Genomic DNA, 25,991 nt, shown 5'->3' with positions numbered 1-25,991 from the left:
TCAATTAAGTTGATATTTTGGTGTCCAGAAGATACCTAAATGTTCACAAGGCACTAGGTTAGCTCTTTATGTATTGGACTGCCATCTTATTTCCTTAGCTATGACATGACCATTATATACTACTTTTCAACCTAATCTGGACTCCAGTCCCGCCATAAAAAAATTCTTAGGAGTCTAGAGTGAAGGTGATCCCAAATCTGAAGGTTGGAATGAAACGAGGTGAGGGGGGAGTCCTCCTTAACTTCTCCTAGTCTCTTCTGCATTTAACAATGGTAACGCTTGTTGTGTTCCAGACAAGGTGCAGAGTGTGATGTGGGAAGAAATGAAGAATTTGGAGATATAGAGGACTGAGACATTGGTGTCTCCAAAGACTCTGAGCTCCTGAGGTTTAGGACAAGGAGAGAGAGGAAGAGATTTATAGATGTGTGTTTGCTGTACAGGGAAGTGTGGGTCTTAATGCAAAAACATTGAGAACCTAGGGTCAAAATGTTACTACTCCCTCTTTCTCCCCTATTCACCCCAGCTCTGTCTCTTGGTTCTGAATTTTTGTTTTGTTACCTTGCTTCTTAAAGGCAAAAAGGATCTAGGAAAAATATATATAATTAGGGTTTGGGAAAGGGCAAAATAAATAAGTTATGTTCATTAAGATGTCTTCATAATTACACCTCCTCTGAGAATGAGATCTGCCAGGTTTTATTTCTTGTTCCTCCTCTGAAACTGATCTTCTGACTCAGTTTTCTTATTTTAATGGAATAAGAATGCTTGTTATCCTCACAATTTAAAGAGGTGTCCTGAGAATTCATTTCCTACAGCTTGAGTAGTCGAGAAATCTAATTCTCAAGCAGGAAGCATGAATGTTACTCTCTTTGTGATCCTTGAGAAACATTTATCGTCCATTTGCCCTACTGAGAAGCCAAATGAGCAGTGAGAAAAACTTGTCTTCTTAGGTTCAGAGAGAATCTCATCTGTGCAATTGGAGGAAGGAAACAGTTCCTAAATGCACAGCTAGGTCATTCGAGAATGTGCTCTTTGCGTTTGTATAGTGGTGAACTTCTGAGTATAGAATAAGGACCTAAAGTCCATCTCAACAGCACTTAAGTTAGAACTCAATGGGTAGCAATTAGGAGAAATTTAAAGCATACCCAGGAGGCTCCAAAAGTAAATATTTCTCTGGGCAGATGTGTTATAGCTGAATTAACTGGTGTTTGTGCAACTGCAATGAATCGGAGAGATAACAGTCTTTATTGCCTGTAGATGTAGCCTGTGATTTCAAAATACAAGTGGTGTTAAATGTTCCCAGTAGAGGTTCAAGCAGTTTGCTGAGCAAACCATTGCTGCTGCCAGGTTATGATCATACTGCCTTAGGTTATTTGTCCAATTCTAAGTAATGAGGTTCCCATCACCCTCCATTTGAGGTGTGTTTATCTTATGAGAACTTGGGTTAAATCGAACTTAAATTTCACTTGATCGTCTTCTCCACTGAGCACCATTCCTAGAGGAGTAAAACAAGGCTCATCTCTCTCCTGTTGTTTAACATTTTTGCAGAAGAACAACACTTTAGGTTGATTGGATAATTTGGGGTGATGCCTCCACCCTCTCGCTTTCACAGGTGAGAAAGCTGTAAAGAGGATGCTGCTGTCTAGATGCTCTGATCTTTTCTGTTTTCATCCTGAGACCATTTGACAGGAGCAGGCTTTTGTGAGATCCCTTCCAGGGTCTAATAACATGAGAAGGGGGTGAGAAGTGTAGAGGTGGAGGCTGCAGGGGTCAGAAAAAGGGAAACAGGGAATGCCTGTAAGGCAGTGAGCAGCAAATATCTGTTCTGGCTTACGATAATTGTTGTTACCTTTGCTATGATACAATGCATGTCACCAAATAAAGACTCTACTACAAATGAGAATGGTTTCATTTTGGTCCAGTCGAGGCCAGGACAAGGCAGATATTCACGTGTTCTCATCACCTGCTATGCTCCAACCCTCATGCTACATGCTTTTATATAAGTGATCGTAATTTATATTTCCAATAAGCACAAAAGGCTGGTATTATTCCCCATCTGACAGGTGAGGAAAGAGATGTCACATGGAATGTAAATTGCAAAACTTGGGCTGGAATCCAGACTGCTTGATTCTAGTCATCTTACTTAGCTATGGCTGAGGTCAGCATGATTGTCACGAAGGCTTTTCACACTCAGGCACATCAAATGGCAGGCATTATCCCCAAAGGGTCACACATGAAGAATTCCTGAAGGAGATAATGATCCCTGGTGCCCAGCCTGAAAGCATTTAATACATTTTTGTTGAGTGAATCAATGGATGGGATAAAATTAACTGGGTTTTGAAATAGGTAAGGTTGAGAAGAAATAGGTCTTAGTCAAGGTGTGAGTGTTGAATTGCGGAACGGCTGGAGTTTATCATTACACATCCCCGTTTATTCACATCTCTATACTGAGGCCTGAAATACAGGAGACTTTAATCACTGTCCTATTTTTGCTAAGGTAAGATTTTTGTCAGAAATAGCTCTTTTAAAGTTGTCTTGCTTGGATCCTCTCATTGTCAATCATTCTTTCAATTGATGTTTGTTAAAGGACTCCGTCTGGGCACAGTGCAAAGGAGAGTTATGGCTAGAAGAAGGCTGGGATCTACGTCAGGTTGAATTGGGACTACTCAATAGGCTACCAGGACATGGTAGTAGAGAAGTCACGAATGATGATAAATGGATGAGCTCTGTGCAGACAGAGAGTCACAGAGTGCTTATGTGACTTGCATAACATCAGAAAGTAGCTAAGGGGGGAAGATGACATATAGCCTTGTTCTCTGAACTCTGGAGCTTTCCCCACTATCTTCCACTGTGATCTTTCTTATCAAAGGCCACAAAACAAGGGCAGAGGGAAAGAGAAGAGATAGATGGAAACTTCTACCTATGGACTTGCCACAGAAGAGCCTCCATTTATACAGGCAGAAGAATATAACGGAGCAAAAGGGATCTAGAAATAAGAGATGCTTGCCTTGAGGAGCCGAGAGCTGTTCTGATGATCTCATTTCAGGAGATTAAAATCAACTCTGAGATTTGAATTCAGTCCATTGACTCAAATGGGATTAGATTTCTTAACCTTCACACTGACCTGTTTGTTCTGATGGTAGAAGTTACCTCCATCTCCCTGGAATTTCCTGCCGGAAGGATGCTGACCCCCAGGCATTGCAATGGAATGAAGTTTCTAACTGACCTTTCCTGACAGTTGGCCCTTAAGGCTCCTGGGTTTTTGAAACAGAATAGAGAATTCTAAGGTTTTCCTGACCTTTCATATGTTCCAAGCTCTCTATTTGCAGATTAATAATTTAATGGTTTGGTATTTACACGGAGTTAGGTAAAATTATAAAAGTTAAATATATTTAATAACTGCATAAGGAGAGAATAAAGAACACATCAAGTTGCATTGCGCTGCAGTTGCTTTTGCACACCTCATCTCATTTCATATTCACCGTGGTCTCAAGGGGTAGGTTGGAGCATTCCCCTCTTATGGGTGGTGAGACTGAAGCTCAAAGATTTTGAGTGACTTGCTCAAGATCATTTAGCTGGGAAGTGGGGAGGCTTGAAACCTGTCCTGGATCTTACTGACTCTGGTCTACTGTCCTTCAAGCTAATACCTCGATGGAGAGCATCCAGAAACTTTTAGTGGTAGAGTCAAAACTGATACTGAAAACATTCACTGTGAAAATTATAATAGAACAAAAAGCATGCAAAATATTTAATTACGAGGACAGGAGGGTTTCAGCAACATTGATAAGTATTTTAAATATAGGCATTCCTTCTTTCATTCAACAGTCATTTATTGAGGGTCTATTACGTACCAGGCATTCTTCTAGGTGCTGCAGATATGGCAGTATATAAGAGAGAGCTCCTGCTTTTGTAAGGCTTACATTCTAGAGGAAGAGTTAGACAATGGATAAATGAACAAGTATGCAAACGGGATAATTTCAGACAGATGGGGTGAGAAGAAAATAGAACAAGGAGTGGGAGACGTTAGGTGGGGTGATCAGAGAAGGGAAGTGTTCTCTTGAGAGGTGATATTTGAACTGAGGTCTGTGTGATAAAGATAGAACCAGCCATGCAGATACTGGGGGAGGACATGGGCCAAGGGAAAGGCAAGTTGTGAAGTGAGTTGAATTTGTTAAGTATGAAGACTTTGCTTTCAAAAAAAAGAGATGAGCAAGAGGGAAAGCTGGAGGAGGACATAAACTAAGGAGAGTAAACCTCAGAGAAGATCTAGCAGAAATCCAAATGGTGAGGATCTTGGCAGAGCTATTAAGAGAAGCATAGTGTTTGAATCCCCTTAGAGTCACCTTCTGTTAATGTGGGGCCCCGATGACATTGAACTGGATTGATCCTACAACAGCTCAATGGCTGAAGACAAAAGCACTGCCCGCACATCAAATTGGCTCTTTTCTAAAGCAGTATCATAGTGGGAAGGTTTGATGTGGCCCCAAACCCAGCAGGAACTGAAAAGCAAGTCTAGACTCTTATCTGAAGATGCTTTTCCAGTGAATGAAAATAATGAGTGGGAGATAGAATAAGAAGAATGTCTGGAGTTGGGAAAACCACTCCTGTGCTTTTTCAAATATTTTGGTTAAACAGCGGAGTGATTTTACAGAAGTAGTGGAAGATATAATTGAATAGAAAGAGAACACTTATGTCCTCAGGGTTAAATATAAAGATTCTGGAATTAGACAACTTGATCAAGTTTCAAATCTCTCTCACCTATTAACTGCATAACCTTTGGCAAGTTACTTGGTCATGCTAAGACTCAGTTATCTCATCTGCAAAATGGGGATGACAAGAGTATCCAGCAATTTAGTAATTGTAATGTGGAATTGTTATGAGGATTAAATGAAATTTTGCATGTGAAGTGCTCAACATACTGCCTGCCTCATAGGGAATAATCAGAAAATGGTACCAGTCGTTAGCTATGTTAGGGAGATGCTGTGGGGAATTTTTAGAAGCATGTGATTCTGTGAGGAAGACAGAAATCATAAAGCAGATCTGAGGGTTTTAAGAAGGGGCATTACCTAATTGGAGCTAAGCATTGTGCAAATGAATCTTACAAGTTGCTGCTCCTCTCTGAGCCTCAGTTTCCCCATCTGCAAACTGAAGTGGGTGTCAGGGCAAGACAGGAAATGCTCTCACATGCGTTCAACCTTGAAAATCTACTGTTTGATAAGTTAGTCACAGAGACCGGACATTCAGTCGTGATCTAAAGCTAGGATGACCAACCATCCTGATTTGCCCAAGACTGACGGGTTTCTTGGAACATTGAACTGGGACTTTCAGTGCTGTGACTGGTACAGGCTCAGGCAAACTGGGACAGTTGCCCACCCACAAAAGTGTTGCTTCCAAGAGAAGGCAAAGGGAGTGGCGAGGAAGCTCTATTTAAATGATATCTGACTGGTGTTCTCATAGCATCCCCTAACTGTCACTTTGTTAGGCTCAGGTACTTGCTTGTAATGTGGTCTTAGTCCCTTTATTCTGAGCCTTACAGGAATGGAGAGGGGACTTTTCCCATCATCCACTACAACGCTGTTCCATGATGTGTAAAAATGCTTCCATGTTAAAAGTTAAGAGAGCCCCTTGCTGTGCCGACTGACTGAGTATCCACAAGGGGAAAGGTATTGTTTTTCTTCCATTCCCAGCAATAAGTGATACAAAATTCCAAGGTTTCCCCTAAGGTCTCCTGAAGTAACTTTGGAACGAGATTGGGGGTCCTTCTTGCCTGTTTGCCTTCCCTGACCCTTCAGAATACCACGGAAAGCTCTTCTCCTCCTTGTCTACCTGACAAGCTTCTACTCGCTCCAACCAAGAGACCCCATCCTGAGAAACTTTTCCTGTACCCCAGCTGGAGTTCAAGGCTGACCCCTCTGTGCCCCCGTTTTACCTTTTTGCATAATCCTCCCTGAGCTTTTAACAGCTTGGCTACAATTATTTATTCTCTTCCCATTACCCATTGTTCTCAGCATTCCCTGAAGGCGGGTACCCTGGTGCCAAGCCAGTTGTGAGGCTGGAACTGTACTTCATGTTATATTAAAAACCCAGAGCCCAGGATGGCTGATCAGACTGTAGAATGCATCCTGCCCTCTGTCCTATCTGTTGCTTCAGTTTATTAATGCAAAACCTTCCAACAATTTTCTTTTCCATGGGAAAAATGAAATCCATTAATGTAATTTCAAACTTTAGTCTATCTAGCTTGAGTCCCAGGTTTTCTAGTGTTAGGGTACCAATGTGACTCAAAAAAATTAAAATTGCAGCAAAATTAAATAATCTTGTTGAATGGATGCTAAACCAGGAGCCAGTTGTATGACATGTAGCATCAACATGTACAAGGACTAATTATCCACTAATTGCAGCCACAGTAGAATTGAGCTCATTTTCACTGAGAAAGAAGGACTGACACAGTGCTGTGAATGGTTTAAAAATCCATTCTTAGACTCTGTGTGCATAGCCATTTGTCCAGAAGATACTGAATTTCTCAGACTGCTACTAGCCCCAAAGAAGGAATACTAAACTGCTGAAAATGTAAAAGAAGCATTTTGCAACTGTGCTTCTGGCCCCTTGGGTGACCGACTGGGAGGGGATGGAGGTCAACCTTGGGATGACAAGAGAAGAAGAAAAGGCACAGAGGAACTTGAACATGTGTGTCCAGCAGACCCACCACCAGTGACAGCCCTTAACCTTAAGTTTCCTGGGGCGTGTACCCCGTTTCAGGTCTGCCATAACTGTTCTCATCCCCGAAAGAGGAAGAAAACCTAAACGAGCTTCTCCCACCTCTACTCTCCCAAGAGAACCAGCAAAGGAAAACCAAGCAAACGATTACAGTGTACTAGTTAAGGGCACGCATTAGGAGTTACACAGTGCTAGCTACTTAGTAATCTAACTCTCAATAAATGATATGTATTTATGTTTATTTTGTGGGTAAATATGGAATAAACAAGATCTAGAGACATGCTATGGCAGTCTTCAAGGCTGCCAACCTCCCCCAGTGCCCTACACCAGCCCGAATCCCACAGTGCCAGTATTTGCTGATCTCTGATTTTTCCCCTGCTTTACTAACACTTTCAATGATTCTCTCACTTCCTTGCCAGTTCTTTTTTTCTTTTTTTTCCCCATTTTCTGAACAAGAAACTAAAATGCCACATAAGTCACGCTTTCAATAAGACATAGCTACGGTACCCCTTTAGCACCCTCCTTACTCGATTATTGGTTGCATTTTGGAAGAATTAATTCATTAGACTCCAGCCAGGACTGTGATCCAACAAGGCCCTTGGATTTGTCCTCCGTTTTGATACTCCCCATGGAGTGTTTGGTGGACCTAGAGAAATCAAAGGCTGGCTGTTTTGTGCAACCTCGGCCCTTCTGGTTTTCACGCTATACCACTCCTCCTCCCACTCCCCACCACTCGGCCTGTTTTAATGTTCTTTGGGAAATTAAACATGGGCTGAGCCCTCTCTGGCAGGTTAGCAATTCTTGCTTGTATATGACAAAGTCTTGGATAAATAACGTAATTTGGTTAAACAAGAAGCAAAGGCAAATGAGAAATAAAATACATATTAGAAAGAGTCAAGAAAAACTCATTAACATTGGCAATCTGCCATTTCTCTCCATTAACCTCAATTAACCACACAGACAGTAGACTTTGACATGCAATACAAAAAAACATGGCTTTATAAACTTGTAACATTTCATGCTAAAAACCCAAAATAATAATTATCACAGCACATAATTCCATTTTGAATATATTTGGAAGCTTTTCCCAAAAGGCATGGAAGCTTTTACAAGCCGTAATAGAAATGCTGTGTGATCATTCCCACATATATGGACCATTACCCGCACTGGGTGGTGGTACAGGCACTAACACACTTCCATACACGTTTTCAATACTACAGCTTTTTCATCCACTAGACTAATATTGATTGGTCACCATCCATATGCCAGGCACCGTGCTAAGCATGAAAGACACAAAGATTAGCTTAGGCTCTCAAAAGATATTCCTTTAATGAACTTTAAATAAATAAAAATGTGGTAGCCCTGGAGAGGCCACAGTCCCTTGAAGAAAACAAATGTACAAACAGAATACAAAGTGATAAAGCTATAATGGAATTATTTATAAAATCCTCCATAAAAGAGCAGAAGGAGAATACAACTCTTCCCTGAATTAATACAGCATTTTTTCAAGGAGTTGTAAAAGATTCTAATCCCTCCTTTATTTCCACTTCTATTTATAAAGGAAAAAAGCATCATGTGTTACTTTTAGGAAGGAAGAGGTTAATTGCTCCCCCCATTAAATCACTGGTATGTTACAGAGGAAGAGACTCAGGCACACAACATTTTTAAAGACTTGCACAAAGTTGCTTGCACAAAGTTGGTAAATGATTAAGCACAAATTTCTTTTTGTTTTGGTGAAGAAGATTGGCCCTCAGCTAACATCTGTGCCATGCTTCCTCTATTTTGTGTGTGGGACACTGCCACAACACAGCTTGATAAGCAGTATGTAGGTCCATGCCCAGGATCCAAAACCACTAACCCCAGACCAGCCCCACAAATTGCATCATTTTTGCAAGAGATGGTACTTCTTCCCAAAGAACAGAAAGACCATGACGTTGCATTAATTCAGACTCTTATCCAGGAGGATTTTACAGCAGTTGAAAATGCGGATTCTAGAATACTTCAGGAAACGCATGTTTACAGCTTTGGAATAAACACATAAGGTTAATGCTACTATTAACAAAATGTTGCCCAACGAAAGGCCTGCTTGGACAGACTCTAATGAATAGTTACATAGGCTGTTTCCAATTAGAACATCAAAATGGTGGTTGTTAAAATTAAAGTGCTTTGCAAATGGTTTGTCTCCAGTACATTAAGTATTCCTCTGAGACCTTTCCACCCTATTAATTTACCTGGGAAGTACAAAGGTAAACTTCAACCAGCCCCATAACTATTACAAATTCTCAGATAAGTGGAATGAAAAATAATGAGGTTTTACAGTGTATGTATAAATTTAGGACAAAAAGAAAGAATTGAATTATGTGAAAATTAACTGGGAAACGTGTGATCTTAAAAAAATAATGTTATCAGTCTTCTGATAACATTTAAAGTCCTCCAAAATAAGTGATACTTTGCCCCAATTTTTTTAATCCAGTTTGAAAACATTGCTCCTACCTAAGGCCTTGTATAAATCATCAAGCAAAGATGATCTTAAAGAAAGCACACATTGTCACGACTTTGCACATCCTCTGAGTAATTTGCACTTTATTCATCCTCCTGATTTTATCTGTCACATGAAAACAGATGTAGAAACAAATTATTTGCAGTGAAATCATTTCCAAGGGGAGAACAGTGGTTGTTTTCACACCTCCGCACTGTGGCAGGGCTTAAAGGCCTGCATGGTGTTCATTCGAATAAGCAGAAAGACACTTCAACTTTCAGTTTCCTGGTTATTAAATTTTCAGATTTTGTGGATAAGATTTTCTAAAGTCTATAAGATTTTCCTTTGGAATGTAATTAGAAATAGCATCCCGGTGCTCTTAGGATTTTTAATAAAAATCAAAAATAACACACTGCTTCTTATAGATGCTGTTTCTGTTTTTTAAACAGCATGTGCTAAGTGCAAGGCACCATGCTAAGTATGTCATCTGTATTGTTTCTAACTCGGAGGGAGTTCTTACTATCCCCATTTCAGAGATGACAAGACCAAGATCGGAGAAGATATATAACTTGTCCCTGGTCACACAACTAAGAAATAGAGCCAGGATTGAAACCTAGATTTACCTTTTTCTTTAATCTTTTGCCTCATTATTCTCAGCTACGAATTTGACATTTTAACTTTTTCAAACTTCTTTATCTATTGGCATCTTATTTGCCATTAAAGGCCTCGTGCAAAGTCAACTTATTCCTTATGTTTTCCGATTGCACAATTCAGCATTAATCGTTCCTTCTTCAGGGCACCCAGAGTTGTCCAGGTATGTATCAGCTCACACCTTGTATTATAGTTATTTGCATCTGTGTCTGTCTCTCTCCCTGGATTGTTAGTTCCATGAGGGCAAATATGGGGACTTAGTGTTGTATCCCCTGGGCTCTTCCCTCTGGGCCTTGTGTCCAAATATGCTTTTGTGGGGAAGAGAGAGCGTCACCACAGAGGTGGCATTTCACCTCTGCTACGAGGGCCCTGGGTGCCACATGGAGCTAGGAGAGGTGTAGGACTGCAGGAGGTACAGGAAACTATGACAGAATGAAGAAGCCAAACAGTAGCTGAGCTCAGCCAGTGTATTGGGGGAAGACACAAGGCGTATGTCAGATCTAAGGTCGTAACAAACCTGGCAACCACAGTTTAGTCCTTTGCTAGGAGGATTCAGAATAGAACTTTGAGGAATTCGGATGAGGGCGTGCAGAGAACTATGCCCCAGGTGCCCTGTTTGGTCTTTAAATTCTTTTGTATTATAAAATTAAATGTTCTTCACTGTGGGAGTACTAGATAATTTAGATAAGCCAAAAAAATTAATTACCGCAACCCATCACCCACAGATAACAAGTGTATTTACAGTGATTCTCACCCCGTTAGCTGAATATTAGAATCACCTGGAGCTTTTCCGAAAATCCCCATACCCAGGCTTCCACCCATACCAAATAATTCAGAATCTCTGGATGTGGGACCCTGGCATCAGTATTTTTTTAAAGCTCCCTAGGTGATTCCAATACACGGCCATGTTTGGAAACCAGCAATGGTCTAGAGCCAGGCTTCTCAAAATTAAGTATACATACAAATCACATTGGTCCAGGAGGAGTCTGCAGTTCTGCATTTCTAACTGGTTCCCGGGTGATGCTGATGCTGCTAATCCATGCCACACTCTGTGTAGCAACGATATATACTATCCTCTCAATAAAATTTAACAGTGCATGGATGAAGGATTTCGTATGAATCAGTCTTTGAACAAGTCACTTAAGCTGTGAGCCTCAGTTTTCTTATCTGTCACATGACAGGGTAAGTAGTAGACATTTTACAATTTTTGTTGCCCAAATGTTTAAACACATTTGAGGGAGATCTCAGGGTGGGAAGGAAGCAAGATTAGACTGTTGAATACATACAATACTCCAGGCATTATTTTTGGAGCTAATAATAAGAGTAATATTATTGGAGCATTTAATATGTGCCAGGAACTGAGCTAAGCATTTTAAATCAATTATTTAATTTAATAAGCCTCATTTTACAGATGAGGAGGCTGATACTTAGAGAAGCTAAGTAACTTGCCCAGGAACAAGCAGTTGCCTGGGGTAAAACTGGGATGCAAAGCCAGGCAGTCTGATGCCAGAGCCTGAGTACTGATTAGTGGATTGCTAACTGGTATACCATGATGCTTCCCAGACTGGATAATCTCTAAGATGCATCCATACCGTGTAATTTAGGTTATCAGCCACTTCTTCCTTATTTTGATCATCCAATATTCATAATTATGGAAAAAAATAATCTTGGCAGATTGAGAAAGGAGGAGATGTGCAGCATATTGCACATCTGAGCACACACATCAGTGGTATGTTAATGGCACTAAAGATGGCATCATTTCCTACGACATCCTTAATATTGGTTCGCCATCTGCAGTTTAATTTCTCTGAAGAAATCCAATATGGCACTCAAGTTTGAGCTCAGTTGCCTGGAGACATCTTCAGGTACGTAAATACTTCTTCATCTGGGCCGAATCAGAAGGCAGAGCTGGAGGGCTATGTGAGATTGGGAGGGAGAGCCATGAGGATTGGTGATGAGGAGAGGAATTGAGGGAAGAACAGATGGTAAGTATCCAGGTATTCTGGCAAAATTAGAATTGTACACAGCATCTCTGGTCCTAAATGTATGTGTGTGCGTATGTGCGTGCACGCATATGTAGGTGTGCATGGTAGGCCCACTAGGTACAAGAAAGACCTGTTCAGAGGAGAAGGCCTTTAGAAATATTCTCCACCATATATCTTCTTCATTACTTCTCCCTTGTTGGCCACCATCTTATCCCTCACCATGATAACAAGTTGTATTGACCCGGATGCCTCTCATTGATCTTGTCAGTAATGCATGGTACAGCGAGGGAGCAGGGCTTGCCCTACCCTCAGAACTCTCCCTCCAGGCTGTGGGCAACTCCATCTGTCAACTCAGCCTGAGGAGAAGGTGCAAGGTATGTGCCAGCATCAATACTTTTCCTTCGCAAGCTGGCTTTTCCCCATTGCCACGTTTAGCAGCTACAGAATCCTGTATCCAAAGAGGGAAGTGTGTCTGGCAGAAGAGGGCTGCCAGATTCCCCTGCTGCTAAGGCAGAATTGGGAAATGCCGTTTATTTGCTTGCAAAGAAAGAAAATGAAACTTATCTGTTACAAAAAACCAACAGCTATGAATCACATTTGACCCACAGGGTCTTCATACTTCGGTTTAAGATGCACTCTGACTTACAGTTCTAAAGCTTCTATTAGCATCTTGGAAATCACCATTTATAGAGAAAAATCCAAGTTGTAGGCTTAATCTCTATCGGTGATTTCCTCTGTCAGATTTTCTTAAGAAATTTAATAGCAGCACTGCCTGCTCAATCGAGCAGCTCCAAATCTTTACACCTGACGAAACAGCTCTTATTTAAGAAGCATCCTGATGGGGCCAGTTTCGAGAATCCTTTGTGTTTGACACCCCCCATAACGTTGTAGCTCTTGTATATTTTTTGCTTTCTGATTATTCTTTTCTTTTAAAGAAATATCATATTGTCGAAGAATACACATTACTTAGGTTTTTTTGTGCAAACCTAATATGTGGCTTCACTCCAACTTTAATTTTTCCTCAAATCCTGAAATTTGCACTTACTGTGTGTTCATTTCTTTCTGTCCATATTCACTGCACAGCCTATGTCCATGTGAAAATACAACAGGGAACATTTTAAGGCTACCTAAAGCCTTAAATGAGAGGCTAACATGAGAGGTGGAAACGGAAGTTCTAGAAATTAGAATCTTGTGGAAGAGCCAATAAACATGGGAATCACTAAGGGGTTTTTTTACTACTTAAAAACACACACTCATAGTTAACTGATGTTTTTACGTTCTCCTTTTGAGAGATATGCATAGGGGTGTTTCAGTGTTGATTTTGTGGATAAATAAAACCAGAACACAGCCCCTCTTGTTTCTGCCTGAGTGACCCACCCAGGTCCTTCACAGCTAGACTTGCATCCATCAAGAAGAAAGTGGGGTCAGATGAGAGAACAGAGAATGAAGAAGAATAGTGATCTCCTTCTAATGCTTTTATATTATGATAGACTCTTTGCATTGAAAAGAGACTTTGGGACATTCCTAGAGGAGGAAACAAGGGCCTGGAGAAAAAACCTGGTTGCTGTAATCTCATAACCAGTTACTGACAGAGCTGAGACTGGGACCCAGGTCTCCTGGCTCCTGGGAAGGTGGCTAAGGACATAGTGAAGAAGCATCAGAGTTAGATTCCCTGGGTCGGAATCATGGCTCAGTCACTGGTGACCTTGGGAAAGTTATTTTAACTCAGTTTCTTCCTAGAAGATGTCAAAATAGTTCCTATTTCTCTGAACGATTGTGAGATTAAGTGAGATCATGTCTGTGAACTGTTTAGTAGTGGCTGGCACATAGTATTCAATAAATGTTGGATATTACTATATTATTATTTGCCCAACTTTCTCCATAAATTAGATAGAAACCAGGATGCGAGAGAACCATGGAATGGCCTCAAAGCTCCTGTGCATAACTTTAAAGATTAAAAATCTTTAATTAGCAGCTGAAAAACAAAAAACTGTCAGGAATTGTTCTATGGACCTCTAACTATCAACATGGAAGAAGGTGTCCAAACATTGAAAAACGTTAAAATTTTCAAAGAATGAAAGAGAACATTCAGATAACTTTAAGTGCCAAGGTTTGGGACCATTATGGCCAATCTGTATAAAACAGTACTGAGAGTTGTGGAAGACTGCATCCATGTCACCTTCATTCAAACAAGTTTTGCTGGGTACCTATAATGTACCAGATTCTATGTTAAATGCCAGGAACACAAAATGAATAAGATCTATTGACTAACCTTTTCTTTCTATCCTGTTAGGAAAGACTGACTCTTTAACAAAAAGTAGAGCCAAATATTGGGTGCTGTAGTAGAACATTTATGTATGCAATAGATGTGACAGGCATTGACCTAGGTTCCCAAGCTCAACTGGTGAACTACCCAAAGTCTCTGCCTCCCTAAACCTGCAGTCTCAAGGGGGATCTGGACAATAGATGAATTACATGCAACATGCTAGAGAAGGAAAGGTAAGAGGACATGACATTTGAACTGTTGGAAGGAAGGCAAGGGGTTTACCAGATAACTGGGGGTAGGCATGGAGAAATGGTGAGCAGAGGAAATGGGGCGTGAAAAAGAGAGAGTAAGCACTAATTGTAGCTCACAGGGCTGATGATTCTAGTTGTATCTTTAATACGAGACTCAGCTTCCAACAGTCCTGGAAAATTATGCTGAAACAGCTAAGAACTACACTGCTTCAAGTAGCACTTAAAGAAAATGTGAATGTCATGGCAGCAGATTACACAGCTGCGACCCAGGACACCCACAAGGAGAAAGAGCAGGGAAAAGATGTCATCCTTACAAGCATCACTTCTCTGACCATAACTACTTAGAACATCTCGAGTTCTCTTTTGGACTGGCAGCCACATTTTCGTGCTCAGGCTGTTTCTCAGAGAGGGTGTTAGAGTCCCCATCTCTGCAACAAAAAATCAAAAACAGACGTTTTTAAAGTAGTTGCAAGTTTCCAGCCATGCGCTCTCCCCCTCCTTTACTGAGTATCGTTCACTTAGGACTGGCGTAATTCCCCTCCTAAATTGGAGGTTTGCCCATGTAATTATATCAAATGATGTGTTTGTTTATATCTCCAAACCACATTCAAAAGCTCGCCTATGATTTATCTTTGAAATTCAATTTCTTCATGTCAGTCCCCAATTTACTGTGCCCAATCGTCTACAGTTACATATGTGATGTACACGCCTCTCTTCTGCAGAGATTACACAATGGGGTTGCTTTTCACAGTGATGAATCAGAGCCCTTGAAGAAGGAGGTTGCTCTGTTTCATTCTCTTCCTTACCTAAGGCCCAACCGCATTCAGCTACAACAAGGTTGTTAGAAATGAAGATGCAGCATTGGCAATTTTGACTAATTCCTCTGGACTGTGAGGGATGCTCACTGCCTTCCTTTCTGACTGTGCTGCTGAAGCCCCATAGCTCATCCTAATATGTACCTTTAGAAGGAAGAAAGCTTTTTGCCCCTTCTTGGTTTAGCTGGCCCTGGCTTGATAACAAGATTTATTTTTCAGCGTAAATAACAACCAGTTCTGTCTTTAACCCAAAGTGCTCCGTTCGTTATTGTGTTCCAGATTCCCTGTGGACAAACCTGATCACTCTTCATTCCAACCCCTCTTCGTGTCTGATTCCTAAACTAACTTGCTCATTCATTCATTCACGTATTTGTAAATGTCTGTCTTCTCCAAACATGAAAAACTTGTTAAAATCTAGAAGGCAGAGTTTATGATATCCTACCGATTTTTAATAGCTTTACTGATAGGTAATTTACATACAGTAACATTCATCCATTTAAAGTATACAATTCAATGGTTTTCAGAATACTTATGGAACTGTGCAGCCATCACCATAATCTGTAATTTTAGAGCATTTTCATCATCCCAAAAAGAAACTTTGTACCCACTAGTAGTCACTCCCTATCCACCACCCCCACCTCATCTGATTTCCTACTGATTTTCACTTTTGAGTTGGATTTTTTTTTTCCTGCCTTTTACCTTATATCTGTGAAAATAAAGGTGATAGAAACTCAGAGAACTGAAACCTGCAGATGTTTTTTCCTGCGTTTCCTCCAGGAACAGAAACTGCTTGGCTTTCTCAGGTTCACTGTTGTGGGTGTTGTTTGAGACTTTTCAGGAAACCTCTTTCCCTGTTGGCTGATAAATATGTTAAAAACACATCCTGGTGAAGGTATGCAATGTAAGGGGAGCCACGCTGCTCTCCCAGTTACACATGTGCATTGTGACAATAAGTGACTTTCCTAAAGAATTACCCTAGGAATAATCAGGAGAGGAAGCTGACCTTTTCCCTGTGCACAGTCACACCACAATGGGCCATGGCTGCATGACCTGGGCAACGAGGACCTGAAATGACATGGGAGTCCGCAGGGGAACAGAGGGCAAAAGGGCTCCTGGCCTTTTGTGTCTGAAAGAGCATCAGGAGTGTAGCCAAGTGGAGGCTTGACAGCGCCTTCCCTCATTTATGGCCTCAATATAACAAGTAGTTCTCACTCCCATTGTGACCTCTAACAGAGGATGCCTCCTGAAGAGGTGGTGAGGTTTGTGAAAGCCTTCTGCCCTCTTTCGAGAATACAGTTACTTCTCACTTGGAAAGAGCCTCCATGACATATGACCTTGTAGGATAGCATGGCCTGAAAATGAAAGTGTCAGATTTGTGTGTTAGACGCCCACTGGTGTGACCACACTGACCCTTGATGAATATGACTCAGAGCTGTGCTCCCCTTTATCACCCCATCCACCAGTGCGCTCACACATCATCTCCATCTCCCCCTCGCTCACCCCACACACGCACACGCTGAGCCTGATGGTCTGATCCAGATGCTGAAGCAAGTCAGTGTATTTCATTCTTGGATGTGGCTGGGCAGAAAAATTAATGTTAATAAAAAGCCGTAGTGAGATTCAACAGAGGATAGTGGAATTGCATAGAGCGTTCTCTTAGAATCAGAGGACGATCTCAAGGCAGCATCCCAGGACATTAGGATACAGTAAAGGAGGGATGGAGTTGGGCACAAAATCTATGTTTTTTGAGTTTCCTGAGAGGTTCCGGTGGGCAGCTTGGGAAGGGAAGTGACTGATTCTCTCCCTTGAAACTCCTGATAGCAGTCTTCTCTCCACAATCTCTGACAATAGCTCACCTTTGTTTCCCCAAGAATGCCTGGCGCTGCCCCATTCACACAGAGGAACTCAGAAATGGTTTCAAATGAATATTAAAGGCAACACCCCCTGCACAACCACAACTACTCTCCCCACACCAAAACAATACCCTCTTAAACAAACGCATTCTAAGTCTGTAGCAAAACTGAAGATTAGAATATAGATAATCTGTCTCTTCTACAGCAACTTGCATCGACTTGCATTGAGCATTAATGAAGTTCCTACTCTTTGTTTTAGGCCAGGGGCTGGGTGGGCACCAGGGCTTCAGAATCAAAAGGTCAGCCCTTCCCATGAAGTGACTATCAACCTATCTAGTGGGAAAATACAGACCCGTGAACAAAGGATTATAGTGTAGGCCAAAGAACAATGGTTGCAGTGGGTAGTGGTTATGCTGGGACATATGAGATGGGCACCTAACACTGATAGAGGCATCATCTCTCTAACACCTGAGCTAACACCTGAGCTAAATTTGAAAACTCTGTGAATGAAGCAGTGGGGTGGGGCACATTCCAGAAAGAATTCATGGAAAGGCAGGTCATTTGTGCAATGGGAACATAGGTTTCCCTGCCATGGGGAGTGTAGACAGATGAGAGTGGAGGCTGAGCGGGGCCAGCTTGTAAACAGCCGTGCTACTCCAATGAGATTTTTTTTTGAAGGCCATTTAGCCTCCTGTGGCATCTTCTTGACTTTCTCTAAAATCTGTGTACTCTCACCCACCACTTCTGTGTAAAACAAAAGCTGGAGGTCGTGAACTCCTCAGCAGACCTTGGTAAAATACCTTTTCTGTATTTTTTTTTTTTTTTGGAGGAAGATTAGCCGTGAGGTAACTACTGCCAATCCTCCTCTTTATGCTGAGGAAGACTGGCCCTGAGCTAACATCCATGCCCATCTTCCTCTATTTATATGTGGGACACCCACCACAGCACGGCTTTTTTGCCATGTCCGCACCCAGGAGCCGAACTGGCGAACCCTGGGCCGCCGAGAAGCCAAACATGTGAACTTAACCACTGTGCCACCGGGCCGGCCCCACCTTTTCTGTATTTCTAGTACCTCACCAGTGTTAGGAGTGAGCTCTTCATGTGATTTTCCCTATTCTTTCCTGTCAACCAGCATATGCCATGAAAACAGCCCAATCCATAGTCTCTTGTCTTCAGGGACATTGTAGAATGAAGAAATGGAATGTCAATTTGACCTCCTAATTGCCGTTTGACAATAATAATAAGAAAACCTGCAAAAGAAAAATTGGTGCAATAAACTGGGTAGCCTTGAAGCTTTTGTCTTATTCTTTTTTCTTTGTCTTTATACTCAAAGGGGCGATCCAATTATGAGAAACACTATTTGAAGAAAGGAGAGATATTTCCCATGTGAAACCAATTTTGTGTAAAGATTTAAACACATAAAACAAAATGATAAAATTACGGTATGAGATCTTTGGTATCTAAGAATTTTTAAATTTGAAATAATTATTTGTACAAGTAGTCATCACAGAAATAACCTTCTTTGTCAAGTATTAAAAAAAATTATATAAGTGTAGAAAAGTTAAATAAGAAAGTGCTGTTTCAGAGCCTGAATCTAATCAGCATCAACAACTTATTAATTGTTCAAGAACTCTAAAATCTTTAATGAGCTTCCTAGTGTAGAATTTCAGTCATATGCAAATGAGTCATTGAAATTCCTCATTATCAGAAAAACAACAGGTCTTTAGTGAGTTTTTACATCCCCAACGTGATTACAGTACCTCAACTGTGGCAAACAGAACAGAAACAAATTTTTCAGGTTTTCTTTGTAAATTTTATTTTGTTTTTAAGAATAATTTTGAGACCATCTGATTGTCACTGGCGATCGGAGAGTTACTTTTTCTCATCATTTTTGCTTTTCCTTTAACTGGACTTATTTCCCGTGCTCAGTAAGCTACTTGCCCCAGATATTTAAAAGTCAAATATTCTCATTTCTACGCAGGTCTGATTACAACCACTTCAAGGAAATTGGATCGAGAACAGCAGGCAGAACATTTTCTGGAGGTAAGCGCATAGAGGGAACCGGCATTCATTAAAACTGACTTTCACTCAACTTCTTTAACCTTCAATGTAAACTAGAACTTCAGTGTGTTTGAGCAGCACGTTCCTACAGGAAGATACTTCTCTTGGGCTGATTGGGTCTGAATTTGGAGATCACTGCTGCCTTCCTCTGAATGCGCTCCTGCGCGCCGAGGACCCATGCATGGCAGGGCCGCCGTTGCCTTCTGCTGAAAACAAGCAGGTAGATCAGCATCTCTGCCTGACTTCAGGCCCCTTTGTCAACAATCAGAAAAGAAAGTTCAGGAGCAGAGCCCCCTGAGCCGCTGCAGCCTCAGATATAGAAAGAAAAGAGCAGAATGCTGCTGGTAAAGTGAAGTATATCCTTGTGAAGAAATGCGCTGCTTTGCTCCTCATTTCTTTCCTTGGGAGAGGGTTGAGGAAGAGAAGGCTGCGAGTTGATTCACTGCCCAAGATGACTGTTTCTGAAACCATAAAATGTACTCCTATAATTCATTAAGACAGAAACAGCAGCAGTATAAAGTAAAGGAGCATTATTTCTGGAGGAAAAAAAAAATAACATCATAAGGTGGGGGATGAGACAATAGGTATGAAAGAGCTTTGTGGAACATTCTTTCTGTATATATTGAGTATCTTTATTGGGAAGCTTGAAGTCTGGGTAGTATGTGTGACGTTCTGATTTAAGTGTGACAGTCTGATATGGAATGGATGACAGTGCTGCAAAGTTAGGGCTTTGTTAAGGTTTTATGATGTGTCTATGCTTCTAAAATGGTCTGTTAGTTCCTAAGAATCGCTTACTGGAATCCACAGGGCCTCCTGACACAGACAGACAGACAGACAGACAGACAGACACACACACACACACACACACACACACATACACATACACTCCCACCCCTCAGATCTCCTGTGGTGTTCTTTTTTAACTCAGTTCACCAGTAATGATTTATTTAAAGAAGACTGCACTAGGAATCAGTGACCATGGGCCCTGGAGTGCCCCTGCCATGATTAGCTTGAATCCTTAGAAGCTGTTTAATTGCCCTGACCTCAGTTTCCCCTGCTGTGAAATGTGGCAAGTAATTACTACTCCATATATCTCAAAGGATCACGATTAGGATCAAACCTTATATTTCATATCAAAGTATTTTTAAAATTTTAAAGCATTACACATAATAAAGGATTATTATTATTATTATCACGTGGCACTATGATAATCCTTTTAAAACATTACTATCCTCTCATAAAGATGAAAGACTCCAGGCTGCCAAAAAATAATTATTATAATTCTTTTTTCAAAATCATACTAATGGGCTGCAGTACGTACCTGGTCCAGGAGTAGAGTACGTTTGCCAGAATAATAACACCTCGTTTTAGATTTATGTGTTCCTTTCCTCTGCAGCAGAGGGTCCAGGACTCCTGGAGAGGCTGTGTTCTCAGATAGTTGAACCCATTACCTTCCAGCAGGGAAGAGGGAGGTTGTCCCATTAGCTGGGGAATCTACCTGAGATCACCTACTGCCTTCTGCCTGAAAAGATGGTGTGCTTAGGCCGTGTGTGGTACAGTATGACTGTCAGGAAAAGCCGCAAGAGTGTTTTCCAGACGTTTAAATGCACTCCCCAAAAGAATCCTTAATGGGTTCACATCCTTTACAGACTTACGTAAATACGGACGAAACATTTTGATTCTTTAGACTAACACAGATGGGTCTGGAACATCACTTCTCAGTACCCGGTATAATCTGCCTAGGAAAGTAGTGGAGCGTAGCAGTTACCAACCTCATAGGGTTGTTGGGAGATTAAAATATGAAATATGTGGAAAACATTCAGTCCATTATCTGGTGCTAAGTAGGTGCTCAGTAAAGTGTAATTATAATCATTGTGATTTTAATTATTCTATGGTGTCATAATACCTGAACACTCCTAAAGATGCGACTTCATCTCCACACTCTAAGATGGATAGTAGCTCCAAGGAACTGGTGTGCAGAAGGAGCCACAGGCGGCAACCGCTGGTCTCCACCGGGTCCCAGGGACTGTCCTACATTGTGGAGATAGAGTGAACAGGAAGGCTAGGGAGGCACATGATAATTGAATGAATGCTATAACTTCAGATGCAAGCTCTCTGAGGCCATTCAAAGAAGGTTTCATGATAGTGCCTGAGAGTGAGGGGGTGGTAGGCAACATTTAGGAGACTGGTTAGGAGGGCCTCTTTGAGTAGCTGATGTTTGGTCATGTGAAGCCAAGATTCTGTTCAAGGGCAGTGTGATGACCAAGGTCAGTGTGATTCAGGGTATGAAGGTGAAGGGGGTAAAGGTGGTAGGAAATCAAGTTGGAGAAAGCAAACAGGGCTGTAGTAAGGATTCTGATTGTTTTCCTGAGTTCAGTGGAAAACTATGATATGATTGCCAGTGTCAGACCTCACTGGCCCCTCTGCTGGGCCGAGATGGTCTGGAGCAGGGCACAAGTAGCAAGGAGACTAGGCGGGGCTTTTAGAGAGAGCCAGGTGAGAGATGGTGGTGGTTTGGTTGAGGGTTGTTAAAAAATGATTAAGGAAGATAATTTAGGTGATGGAATCAAACTTTAATACTTCATGAAGCAGACTGTCTCCATTTGGAGAACTGCAAAATGGGTGGAAGGCAGGAAGCTTTCATAGGATAAAGAGTAAAGAACAAGGAAGAAAAAAACAGAAAATATCTTATCAGCTGGGGCCACATAGTCAACCTTGTTTGCGGTGAGAAGGAACAAGGAAATAAGTAGAGCCCAAAGTTGGCTTGGCGTTTAGGGATTGGCCGACTAGATATCCTGCGTTTCTGGTCAAGGAGAGCATTTACAGAAACACAAGTTATCTAAGTTTCAGTTTGCTGGCGTGGCCCCCAGCAGGACCAGTTCCATCTTGGGCCTAGAAATTTATTTCAACAGAGTGAAGGCAGTGGGTCAAAGGGAGTCGTTGTCTAATACAAATCGCATCGTGATTCTGGCTGACAAGCAGCAAACCGGCTTTCCTAAAGTTTTCAGAGTGGAGATTTTAAAAACTGTGGGTCATCTGAGCCATACCAGCTTGCCCTCAAATATACACAATTGCTCTGCCCACCTCCCAGGATCCCCATCCTATGTGCTCTTCCATTTAGTAAACTCTTCTGCTAAGGTTTCAAAAACCAGTTGAATTTCAATCTCTCCCTCTCTCTCACTCTGTCTTTCCTTTTTGTTTTCTTTTTTAATGAGGAAGATTGTCCCTGAGCTAATATCTGTGCCAATCTTCCTCTATTTTTTGTATGTGGGACACCACCACAGCATAGCTTGACAAGCAGTGTGTGGCTCCACGCCTGGGATCCAAAACCGTGAACCCCAGGTTGCCAAAGCAGGTCGTGCGAACTTAACCACTATACCACTGGGCCAGCCCCTATCTCTCCCTTTTTTCTGTCTCATGCATACACTCTCTTGTTCTTACTCTCTAAAGTGTGCAATTCTTGGCCACATTGTTTTTTTCTACCTAACATTGCTGTGATGGTATGAATGACATTCATTTCTTTTTTTCTGAATGGATTATGGAAAGAATATTGCTTTAACTCAGCCCTGCAAAAAAAATGAGTAAAATAATATCAATCAGAGTACAGAATAGAGTTCTCTGCTGTACACAAATTTTGTAACTGCTGATACACTGTGTGAGTTGTAAGTGCTAGGTGTGGGTAATTAACCTCTTCGAGAGCCTTTAATTGCCAAGATAACCCTACGCTCCTCTTAAACTCATATTAACCTTCTGGCTCTATTTCATCTCTCTCCTTCCCTATGAAATAAAATTGACTCCTCTTGAAAGGACTCATTTAGAAGCTGACCTGGCAGGTACACTTCTGAATAGGTAACCAGGAGGCCATTAATGATTTGTTTATAGTTTGCTATCCCCATGATAGAAGGCCCTTTAATTGTATACTGCTGGTACTCTGCCTGTACATTAATTAAAGATATTTAGCTTGCCTGTGATGGGCTATCAGGGTTTTCGAGTCTATGAGCATTCACCTGAAATATATGACTCTAAAAGAAGTTATCATTATCAGAATCCAAGGGACTTGCTAGAGAAACAAGAGCAGCAAAGAACTGTAGAAAAACTCACAAGTACAGCTTGTATTTCTTTGGTGAATTCTAAGTGTTAACTCTTGCCTAATTTGGAAGTCTGTTATGTGAAAATATTGGCCTGATCTTCTATCCCTCCTATAAAATCAAAAATATGGAATTTTCAGCCCACTTATTCAAAGTCATATACATTCCTTGATAGCCGGTTATGATTATAGCAGGGGGAGAAGGCTAATTCCAGCAAATAGCTGCAGACAGTTCATAATGGATGCACAGACTAAATAGGGAATTAGTGTGTTAGCCTAGTGGTTGTGACTTTACTCTGATTACCTCATTATCATAGAAGGCAGCTGGGGAATAAGGGAATAAATGTACCAATTCTTCCTTCTGTTATAAGCACTTGTGTAGATTGCTTTCTCACCTACTGGATTTAAACTCCTTGTGGGCATGAAACTTGATTTATCAAGATAGTGGATGAAAGTACTGTGGGAAATCATGGATCGTAAATTCAGGCAGCCCTGAGATTATATTTGGGGACTGCTCAGAGTTTACAGAGGCTGTTGAACCTCTCTGGACACCCATTCCCTCATTGGTAAATTGGGGATAACAATTCCTAACGTAGGGTTGGTATAAAGAGTATATGAAATGACCAGTGAAAAGTGCTCAGGACGCCGCCTGTTAGATGATGTATTCCGTGAACCATGAGGGCTGTTGCCGGCACCGACTGTCTTACTCATCCCTGTATTCAGAGCATGGAGTCCAGTGTCTGGGAAACAGAGGACACTTAATAAATGTCCTGTGAATGAATGTTTACTCTCAGACCTTTATTTTATTCCCAGATGAGATCATGGAGGGGCAGGGGGTATCAGCACACAGAAGAGTGCATGGACTCAAAGACAAAAAGAATGGAACACTCTGCCTCTTTCCATCTACTTTGTCACGTTAACTTTGGTCCTCCATTTTCTTATCTGTAAAATGAGGTTAATAATCCTTACCTCATGGATGAACTACACAGAGGGCCTGGCACACGTGGATACTACAAACCATTGTTTGTCCCTCCCTCCTTCCCATCCCCTCCCTTCTCCTCTGTCCTCAACAAACACCTTGTCAATTCCCTCCTTTTCAGCACCGATCCCAGGAGTTTGATTAGGATATAGCAGTTCAATTGTTCTTAAAAGATATATCCACTTAAATAAGCCTATAGTCCTGGCTTAATTATGTGTGAATCTTTATCTTACTTGCTGAAAGAGTATTCTTTTCCCTCGCTTTTGATCTCAAGATGCTTCTCTGTTCAAGGCTGGATGGTTCTGATAAAAGTCTCCGAAAGAGAAGAGAAGGTATTTTATTTGCAAATCAAAAAAGATGACAAGGCCCAGTAACCATTATAAAGACAGCAGATGAGAAATTATGTTGTGTGTGTGAGCGTGTAACTTGAAGTAGCCCAGAGAATGTGGCGAGACTTTATAGTGCAGTTGGTATAAATAACAAAACACATTCCAGAGGAATACGCTACATCTATAGGAATGTAAATTATTCAGTATCTGTCTCTTTAGCATACTCATCCATCGTCCTCTGTAAGGTGTACCTCATGTGACTATTTTTCTTCCTGTCTGAAATTCTCATCCCTTTTTATAGTTTTATTTTCTGAGAGAAAAAAATACTGCTCTTTGGTAAGTTTTTATAACATTTCCTCTTGCCTTAGGATGCAAATTGATTTCTTCGGTGAGTGCACATCCTCAGTGCTTTCTTACTCTTGTAAGCGTCTGCTTTTGAAATGATGGTAATTTCTGGTGGTGAAGAATTGCCGGCCTATTTCAATCCATTAAGCAATCCATACTTTGATGATTTAACTCCAAGAGAGATGGAAGTTTCTCTTAGCAGGTTCTTTTTTCTGCCACCCTCAAAAAACTTTGTGGGAAGCACCAGCAGGCCCTCAAAAGGATGGTGTACCTGTACACAAAAACAGCCCTGAAGCAGGTACCACCCTTACTTAGAAGGAGAGTGGTCGTGACTTCTGTTTTCTAGAGCTCCCAAGAGAGCACCACCCCCTCTCTTCCCACTCCATCCTTCTAGGACCCGCCTTCTCAAGCCTCAGTTGTTCATATTCATGTTGTGTCAACTTCAATAAAGTTCATGGAAACTGACTCCGTCCTTTCTTCCTGTCTTAAAAGCTTTATCAAATGCTTATTCAGGGCTCGGCGTTTGGCTAGGCACTAAGGTTCTGTTATTGGTATTAGTGTGTTTTTCCTACCATACCTTTTTGTCGTTGTCTTTGCCTTTCACACTGAGGTCAGTTACAGACTAAACTGCTGATTATTCATGAGCTACTACAGTTACTGCTGTCTTGGCATCAAGGGGCTGTTTTTCATTCATATCATCTAAACTGCTTCTCTCCCATTATGTAGATGCAGAAACTGAGAACTAGAAAAGAGAAGAGAGAGATCCAAGGTCATGCAACCACTTCATAGTAGTGTCCAGTATAGGTCTTCCTCTTTTTATAGAACAGATAAGGCCCTAAACATCCATCAGCACATTGAAATGTGGCAAATTGAAGCACCTTTTCCCACTCGTGTTTTTTAACAGACTTACCAGGTGTCAGGGCAGCCCACCCTCAAGGATCAGCATATCCATGTATGAGGAGGTTTTCTCTTATACTCTTTGGGTGTTCATTCACTACTCCCTCAGCTGCTCCTCAGAGCCTCCTACTCTGCTCTTCACTGCCAGCCTAGCTCTGGACAGGGGCTTGCTCTCCTGCTGGGCACTGCCCTGAGCTCCTGCACAAAGTCACCTGAGAGGATGCTGTGCCCACACTGTGCGTCCCAGCTTGGAGTCCAGTGAAGAGTGACTGTAGAGCAGGT

The 25,991-nt window shown here is 41.5% G+C and overlaps 1 protein-coding gene across 4 annotated transcripts in view; it reads left to right on the top strand.

The window, feature by feature from the left end:
* The window catches only part of FAT3 (FAT atypical cadherin 3), a 618,234-nt gene that overhangs the window by 420,013 nt on the left and 172,230 nt on the right, over positions 1-25,991 (top strand). For all 4 annotated transcript variants that reach the window (XM_070623917.1, XM_070623915.1, XM_070623916.1 and 1 more), the window contains exon 4: positions 18,993-19,054. In XM_070623917.1, the coding sequence (XP_070480018.1) occupies positions 18,993-19,054 (62 nt within the window). The remainder of the gene's footprint in view (positions 1-18,992; positions 19,055-25,991) is intronic.

The sequence above is a fragment of the Equus przewalskii genome, chromosome 6 (genome assembly GCF_037783145.1).
Source record: "Equus przewalskii isolate Varuska chromosome 6, EquPr2, whole genome shotgun sequence".
NCBI classification, from domain to species: domain Eukaryota; kingdom Metazoa; phylum Chordata; class Mammalia; order Perissodactyla; family Equidae; genus Equus; species Equus przewalskii.
This window is presented reverse-complemented; position numbering and strand designations above follow the sequence as displayed.